The sequence below is a fragment of the Diadema setosum genome, chromosome 3, assembly GCF_964275005.1.
Source record: "Diadema setosum chromosome 3, eeDiaSeto1, whole genome shotgun sequence".
NCBI lineage: Eukaryota > Metazoa > Echinodermata > Echinoidea > Diadematoida > Diadematidae > Diadema > Diadema setosum.
Genome location: NC_092687.1, coordinates 37,237,925 through 37,247,277, shown reverse-complemented (window position 1 = coordinate 37,247,277; position 9,353 = coordinate 37,237,925). Strand labels below are relative to the sequence as shown.

General features: G+C 39.6%; 1 protein-coding gene across 1 annotated transcript; it reads left to right on the top strand.

Moving 5' to 3' along the window:
- Positions 1-1,726: 1,726 nt before the first annotated feature.
- On the top strand, positions 1,727-5,732 carry LOC140226361 (uncharacterized). Its single transcript, XM_072306845.1, has 2 exons — positions 1,727-1,809; positions 4,208-5,732. Exon 2 carries the CDS (start codon positions 4,338-4,340, stop codon positions 5,730-5,732), a length of 1,395 nt encoding a protein of 464 aa, XP_072162946.1. The 5' UTR covers positions 1,727-1,809; positions 4,208-4,337.
- The last annotated feature ends 3,621 nt before the right edge of the window (positions 5,733-9,353 follow it).

Sequence of the window (9,353 nt, the reverse complement as noted above, 5' to 3'; positions counted from 1 at the left end):
CCAAAATTTGATGAAATAGCATATTTACAAGATATGAATGAGATAGCTAAGTATCTCAAATTTCCTGTACACAGTTTTGATTTTAAAAGAAAATTACAAAATGTATCACGATGCTATGCGGTGTCCTTTTTCGTGACATTTGGTGGACACTGCGTAGCATAGTGACACATTGTGTAATTTTCTTGTAAAAGTAAAACTGTGGAAAGGAGAGTTAAGATATTTAGCTATCTGACTAAACTAGTAATTATGCATATTGTATCAAATTTTGGTCAAACTAATTGCATTAATTTGTCTTTTAGGACCAGATTTTAAATATCACGATGCTACATGGACACGTCACGATGCTACAGGACAGCGTTACATATCGTTTTAATAACTTCAACAAAATTGAGTCTGAATGGCACAAAATTTCCAGGAAAATGTATGGTCTCAATACAAATGTAAAGCCTATAAACAATGCAGGTATAGCATAATTAGTAATGAGTTATGCTAAAATGTCACACTTTGTGCCCGAACTTCACGGAATTACCCAAATATATCTTATTGTATTTTTTTTCCCTGTATGCTTTTCATATCTTTTTACCCCTATTAACTAGCTCTATCCTTTACTCTTCTATACACTTGGGACGTTGTCCCTCTTTCCTATCTGATCAATGATTTCTATTCACCATTCCAAACAGTGATATTCTGAAATCAGTGGGGGTTTTTTTTCGAGGAAAAATCAAAATCCTGTTACTTTTTTTTCTTCTCTCGGAGGCATCTTATTTTGTGATGTCATGGTATTCCAGGTATAGTGAATCAATGTGCATTCATGCATGAAATGCATTATAACGTGCTGCAATAAATTAGTGTATTCATTCATAAATGTATCATTTTCTTCTTTCTTTGATATAAAAAATGGCTGTCAAGTCTGGAATTTACCATAAAAGAAATATTTGATTGATGTTCTGTAAACGAGCCTATATTGCAGGCTGCTGTTTGTCCGCTTTTGGAACAGGGGACGCGCCGATAAAATTGTTGACAGAGAAACTGGGTAAACGGGCAGTCTTTTTGCAATTGACATTTCACATGTTTGGCAAATTTCTGCCAGTGTTTGAACAGCTCTCTGTTATTTGCAAGCCCTACCTCGTGTTGTAGTAACACCTGTGCATGCATTTGGGTAGCACTGTAAAAGGTCCATGTACGGAGGCAAGACAGTGCACCCGCATGTAAAGATTATAGTGTTTTTCTCTGCCAGCAGTGAAGAAGTATTTGCCGACCTGCTTCTGGAAGCTTGACCCTTTATCAGCAGAGATTCCTTGCAATGATTACATATCTGCTGTACATACGGAAGGAGTGAGTTCCACATGTTTTGTTTCATTATTTTTTAAATTTATTTAATTTTTATTTTTTTACATTGGTGTGGAAGGACAAATTGATTTGCTCAGTCTTTCAATGCAGTGGTAATTGCAGGTGAATATAGGATGGGATATAGGATGATATTACCAAGGTTAAGAATATATTTATGGACACACACACATCCTAGGATGGCTGTAGGTGTGTAGGGACAAAAGGATTGAAATAGCTGGAAAACTGTTGTATTTCTATGCCATAATTCTCTAATTTTTCCAAGTGATTATACACAATATAAAGTTACTTGTAATTCATAATCACCAATAACTCTGTACATCACAGTCCCACTCTAAACATTTGGTGTCTCTCTTTCGACTTTATTTCTTTGCTAAACAGGACTGGACGGAGAAGAGGATCTAGGATAACCATGGCCTAGCATTTCTTGAAGACACTGCTACTGGCAACACAAGTATTAAAGTAAGTCAGACTTGATGTTTTGAAAGAGGGAAACACTTTTTCATTTCGTCAAAATTAAAGGGGAAGGCTAGTAACTGATCAGTGGGAATCAGTGGAAATGCTGGGAGATGATTGTTCTAATCCTTATGGGATTCATTCAAGAGTTCATTGTATATCTAATGTTGTGTGAAAATCATTTGCTTCAGAACGGTCTCATATTCAAGTAATGTGCAGATTAATGCTCCGTCACTGACCAGGGACGCTAACCTGGAAGCATTGAACTGCACATTACTTGAATATGAGACCATTCTGAAGCAAATCATTTTCACACAACATTAGATATACAATGAACTCTTGAATGAATCCCATAAGGATTAGAACAATCATCTCCCAGCATTTCCACTGATTCCCACTGATCAGTTACTAGCCTTCCCCTTTAAGGATTATGAAAGACCTAGCACACTAGGATGCATTAAATCTATAGATTTAATAAGGGATAAGTTTCCTTTTACTCTCTTGTCTTTTCTTCTGAACTAATTTCTGAATTTTCCTTCCCCAATCTCAGTTGTTATAATGTAATTTTATGTATCTTGCTCTTAGAAAAGCTGACTTATTGTTTATATTTCTATTCATTGCATTTCGTATTCATAATATACAAGGTGCTGCAACGAATGCAGTTATAATGAAATGCCTATTACATGTACAAGGAAGTAAAAATTCAAGTCCTCATTTTGTTTTTATCAATGATACATGGTTTGAAATTCCCTTTTGTTAGAACAAAATTTTGATAAGATGAAAGAAAATTGCTAGTCACGAGGACTTTGTGATAACAGGAATTGCCTGCATTGTGTTTTAGGACAAGACTTGGCATGCATGATCAAGCATAGTATGCTTTACTTAACCTGTTGAGAACAAGTCCTGAGTATACTCAGGCAGGTGTCTATGGGAAATGCATGTTGTAGCAAAATCAGTCCGTCCTCAACAGGTTAATGTCACAAAGCCCAGTGCTTCTAACACTTTTCAAAGTCAGATTTCCTTTGATTGTGCCAGGCAGTTTTGTATTTTAGTTGCTCATGTGTACTGTAACTATTGCAGTCGTGTTCTTCAGTTGTGAGTACCAAAGTGCAGAGTGTAAATCTGCACAGAAATGAGACTATTTTCTTCTCATACTGTACTTTTTATGTCAAAAGTGAGTTATGGAAAATGAGAACCATCTATGATTACATTTCAAGCAAATAACAATTGATCCATAAGAAATATCACTCCCCCCTCCCCCCCCCCCCCCCAAAAAAAAGATTCATTGTTGTAAAGTGGTAAAAAGGCTTATTTTCGCTTGGACAGGTGGAGTGGAATATGATTTTGGATGATATCAGTGCAGGCTATGCATGATAAAAACTACTGTACCAATATGGATATATTAGTACTTTTGACTATGGTTATTAGCATTATTTTGTACAATGTATGTGTCTATCTGGCTGTCTCTTTGTCTGTTTGTGTGAAAGAACAAACAGCATTAATCTTTATGGTTTTTAATGAAGGACTGTGTTTTTGAAAAAATCATATCAAAAGTCACATATTTGTTCAGCAGGGTCAATATTTTAATTTGATACCTATGATTGAACCCAGAGATGCGGTTAATATCAAACCGACCTGCAAAACCACATTCAAAACCAGGCAGTACTCTGCGCCATATCTTTGCAGTTTGTATTTTCATAGAAAGGCGTTCTGTGATTTATGGTGAAAATATTTTTCCCTCTATATCTCCACCTCCAAGCAAACATTCTATTGACATTCATCGTAAAATATTATCCTTCAGTTTTGCAGAATGTGTGTAACAGTGTGAAGTGTAAGATAGCTATTGAGAATTTGTATGTTTAACCTGACATAGATTTTCCATCTATGGGACCATTGAATATGCCAAATAGTCATTGGGAAAATTTGAAGCACTAATGCTCAGGCTGACTCAGGTCATAGGACAGTATGAAATGAAATAAACAGAACAAAAGATTTTCTCTTTTTTTTTCCATATTGGATAAAGAGACTGAAGTTATGGAATTTAGATCATCGGTAATGTTTAAAGTTAAAGTTAAATGCAAGGAGCAGTCATGCTGGTGACAATCCAAGTCAGATGAGCCAACATTGTCAGCACCCTGGAGGTTTAATTGAGGTACTTTCTTCAGCTGATGACATGACAAGTAGACTGAACCCTGCTTCCTGCATTTCTTTTTCTTTCATTTAGTTTGCCTTTGCCCTATGATACCCCCCCCCCCCCCCCCCATTGCATGCTGTGTTATGATGGAAATCTACAGGATGCTTCCTTTGGTGGCAGATAAAGGAAGCTTGGTGCATGCAATCATGTCAAATGTTTCATTCTTCTTGTATTTAAATCTGGTTTTCCTTTTGTCTTTTCATCTGTCAGAAATGAGAATGAGATGAGCAAACCTCTCACTTGGAGACGGGACTGAGTGAACAAGCAACGACGAGAGGCCGTCCATCAGGACAACGAATTCTTCCACCGAGGGCTGAGGCAGGGAAGCAACGAGGCAACCATGGGCTGCACATACTCCAGGTCCGAGGACCTCTACAAGAAGTCCATCCTCAACACTGAAGCGTTCATAGGGAGCGTTAGTGATACCCCAGGTTACTTCAGCAAGACAGTACACACACTGGACTTTGTCGAGTCCAAATTCCCAAACAAGACAAAAACGGAGATGTCGTACACGGGGCCGCCGTCCCACCTCCAGAACTCCATTGACGTTCACCCGTTTTGGAGCGAGTTCGGTCGCCAGTATGTGGCGACCGACCGCTACCACGACATGACGGACAGCGGTGTCCCGCGGAGTCTGCTGCCGGGAACGGACACCGCGCAGGAGATGCGGAATCTTGAACAGAAGGAGTCCATGCAGGACATCCGCAACCAGGTGCGGCAGAAGATGGTCCAGGCGCGGCCGATTCCCGAGGAGCAGGAAGACGGTGGCCATCAAGCATTACCGAGTACAGATGAAGAGAACTCTAATAAACTGCCGACGGTTTCAACAGCACCAGCTATGCCACCACCTTTGAATTCAAGCAAGTCGCCAGTAGAATCCCCGACGAGTGGTGCTGATATGCCAAGGACTGTGTCGCCTCCACCAGACAGTATTGACAGTGAGGAGAAGCAAGCACTAGACTTCCTAGACTCCATCATCTCAGAGAGCATGGACCTCGATGATGACGTGAAGGAGGCGCCGGCGCGAAAGGTCATGGAGGACGGCAACTGGTCGCTGGGCTCTGAGTCGTTCATGAAGACCGAAATCCGGAGGCGAAACCTCGATCAGCCCGTTCCTGGTGTGATGCTGGAGCGGACGCAGAGTGACAAGCAGCATCACAAAGCCAACGGCGACGCCCCTCCACGCGGGGGCATCAATGTCATCAGGACATCCATGTATCTCCCTGATGCTAACTTTATGAGCCCTCACAGTGCGGCCGCGAGGGCGAACCAACACAACTCTGTTATGAGCTACCGAGTGGAGACGGAGGATTTGCCAAACCCATTGGAAATGAAGAACAGGAATAGATACAGCACAGGATACCTCCTTGAGAGAAACCTGAGCAATAGGGACAGCACTGCCAGTATAGATACGGGGATATTCTCCGACAGCAGTGCCTCGAACAGTGCGTCGAGCAATGGGAGCGGTGTGGCGTCGCGCGGCCACGGGGTGAAGAACCTTGTGAAGATCTACAATGAGCAGACGCGTGCCTCGACAGCAGAACCTGCATGGAAGAGGCAGTCGGCCATCCTGCCGGAGCTAGAGGGCATCGGTCCCAGGCCGCCCCCTCCACCGCTAAGACGTAGCCTCAGTCAGCAAACCAGCTTGCCATTGGATGATAGTCAGCGGGTACCGCGTAACTCGCAGATCCTGGAGGAGATTCGGGCAGAACTGCAGCTGTCCCTGAGCAAATGAGCTTCGGGAAAACAGAAAAACAAAAAAACCCCAAAATGCTATCCGTAGAATTTCAATTGAAATGCGATAATAGGTAGCAAGGCAGCATGTACCAGGGTGCTGAGATGGCAACAGCTGTGGCGGGCAAGGCCTATTGCACTTGTGGGTTGGGAGTATCAGTAACATTCCCTACCGCACGTCGGCTTTTCCATTCTAGCCCACATGTTGGGTTCGATGCAGGGCGTACAGTTCTCTGAAGATGCCATGAAAGATACCTCAAGTTCAACAATACCAAATATAATATCGGTAGTGCTATTAATATGTGCATGGATAAAGAATTCTGAATGGGAGAAAGTATACTTACTGGATCTGTTAATGTATTTTGAGGAATGTGTCCTTGAATATCAACCACATAATAGTTCTAGCTCTGGTAATGCCTTGATAGAAAGTAGAGTTGTGATTACTTTTCTGTAATGGTCAATTAGTGCTGAGAATATGGGTTTACTATTATTGACCACTAGCTGCTATCAGATTTGTGACCCATAATTTTGTTAGTAAAGAAGGGGGCATGCGGAATTGTGTTGTTTTGAACTTTTTGGCAGTAGACTGGTTTTACAGCTTAAAACCCGTTCAGGATGGACTGACTTTGCTATAACATGCATTTCCCATAGACACTTGCCCGAGTATACTTGGGACTCATTCTCGACGGGTAATAAAGCCTCTAGCATCATACACATGTACTTGTTTGCTAATTAACAGTATAAACACTTGAATGCACTTTATGACAAAACATTTTGTTGCTGCTGTTGTTGCATTAACGCTTACATACCCAAGGTGACGATCACTGTGTGCAAGAGTATTGGGGCCTTGCCACGTTGGTCTTGTTGGGGTTAATGTCCATTTAATCAAGTGGGTGTGCTTGTGAGGCCTGGAATGTAAATTGCACCCATTTTTCATCTGAAGAATTTTTCAACTGCCATGAAGGAACTGCCAGTGAAGACATTGAGTTTGTCTCTCATTTTTATTGAGGTATTCTTGCTGATGGACTGCCACACTTGTTAAACCCTGAATCAGTACTATCCCTCCCTTGATTACAAAATTGTTGGAAATTCAAAAGAATTGTATTCAGCAGCCTTGTAGTTTATGTCTTATAATAAGAACATCTAGACTCATTTGAGATTCGATGTTTGTTTTTCCCTCCTTTATTTGAAATGGTAAAATTGCATTATTAGAGAGTTTCTGAGCTCTCATGAAATTAATAATCAGCATTTGATTGATAAGCAATTTTTTGTATTTATAAGCAATTTAAACCCACAATGTTTGCAAAATCATGGGAAATCAAGGTGTTATGTGGCATAGATTTGTAGTCCATGTCTTTGGTTTCTATCAATGTAAACAACCTTATCATGAATGTGTCATGGAAAAAGAAAAAAGAAAAATACCACCGGCATATAATTCTATTCTCTTTAAACTGGGAATCAGCTTTTTTTTTTTTTTTTTTTTTTTTTGTTCAAATGATCAGCATTTGTGTAATCAGCATTTTAGAACAAGTTGAAGACTGTTTCATATTTTGGACAAAAATAGGAGTCCTGCTACGCGTGATATCCTAGGAACAGACATACTAACAGTAGAGATGTACAAATGAATAGGCTCTACACACTCTCGCTTCCCTGTAACATTCACATTTTTTCCCCTGTTTTCTGCAGAAAGTTTCAAATTGTCAGTAGCAACAATTTGAGTGAAAAGGGAAATTTCTGTCATTTTTGCTCTACCTTTGATTTTAAAATCTAACAATTGATTGTAAAGAATTATGGCAAGAATGATACAGGACCAGACTACAGTTATATCATTCCTGTAACTTGTCTGGTCACAACAGTCACCTGTCTAAAACACATGGCCTCAAATATATATATATATATTTTTTTCCTGTGGTAGAATTGTGAGATTCCATGAAATGTGCAGCTGAAATTCAGATTGGTATTAAAGGACACTTACAGTCGATATGGAAATTGACTAAAGGAAATAGATTACAACAAAACAAGCAAAGCAGAATTGCCTCATCTAATTTGCATAGTAAGTGTTTGAGACACTTATAAATCCATACTGTGAAGCAAGAAATTTTTGTGGCATGAAATTTTTTCGCCAATGCCACTGGCATTCTCTGCATACAGTGTAAATGAGAACATCCATGTGCATTTTAGTTTTCAACATTTCCGAAATTAAAATGCATGCAAAAATTTCTGGTTTTGCGGTACCTTTGTTCAAATCTTATATCAAATGAACGTGTACCATCCTGCATAATTGACTTAACTCCATTCAATGAAGTAAAGTTAGACACGGTGTGGGCTTGGGCTCAACTCCAGTAGAGGCTGCTTATGAAGTATTAATGCTCTCTGGATTACAGCAGAATGTGTGTTTACACTAGGGTAGCATTTTCTCACATTGATCCACCACTTCTTAATGTTTTCCACAAATGCCCACCTAATATCAGGTTAGAAGATATATAGAGGTATCCTCTTATATTTTGTGAGAAAACATTTTTGTACATTGGACTGATACTTTTTCCTCTTTTTTTTTTTGCCAGCATATTTTCTTTTTGAAGAGCTAAGTATAAATGTTTATGAAAGATGATGAGAGAATATACAGTATAACGAATTGTGTAATATAGCCATATCAGTGTTATTTATTCCACATGTCATACATGTTTGTATTCATGTTTGTATTTGTATGTATTCACATTGATCTAGTTACCTAAATGATCCAATAGGGCTGTCTGCTCTGTATTCAGTGTGATATCCAACTTGCTGTGATGCGTGTATTAAGGACTCCAGAGCTGTGTGTTTTGTAGTCTGCTCTATAGCAACCGTAATTATGAGAGCTATTTTTGAAGACACCTGAAGACCACTGCCTTCCTTCTGAAAAGGAAGTGAGCAAAGATGCAGAAACATTTATATTTTATATAAAATGAACAGTGATTTTGCTAGGACAACAATTATGCAAATTAGGATCTCGCTAGCAACGATGATCGTTCATTATTCAAAGCCGTTGCGGTTGAAACCGGGTAGGACTGCCTAGAAGACATCACAGTATTTGGAGCTAGAGACGAAGGTGGTTATGGGGAATTGATCGCATTCATTTTCACAAACAGTTGAATTTGATACAAGTTGCAGGCATCCATGCTGGAAAAGTGGGAGACTGACATATCAAGTGCCCCAAATTCTGTAGGATGCTCCTGGTTTTCTTTTGTTTTTTTATGTCCTGACAAAAGAATGTTTAAAAAGCTCCATGGTTTGTGAGTCATGGCCTATTTCAGTGTATGTAATGCACACAAATATTCCCTGAAAGAATTCTTTTGAACCCTCCCCCCCCCCCCCCCCCCTCACCTCTTTATGTGTGAATGGTTTGGCAACGAGAGAGGAAATTCTGCAGGTTGCATTTTATCTTTTTAGAATATAATATAATATTTAAATGTAAACAGATTTGAGGAATTTAGCATGTTTGAAGTGAAATCAGTGCAAATGTGTTTGTGCAAAGATTTTCTCTCAAGCCTCTGCTTTTTTTTCTCCAAGGTTGGGGGGGGGGGGGGCAAGGTTTTGTAGAAGATTATTGAATGCTGGTAAGAAAATGTAGAGTTGAGACAAA

What these genes read in the sequence shown, in the direction of transcription:
- LOC140226361 (XM_072306845.1), top strand. Translation starts at nt 4,338, where the DNA reads ATGGGCTGCACATACTCCAGGTCCGAGGACCTCTACAAGAAGTCCATC.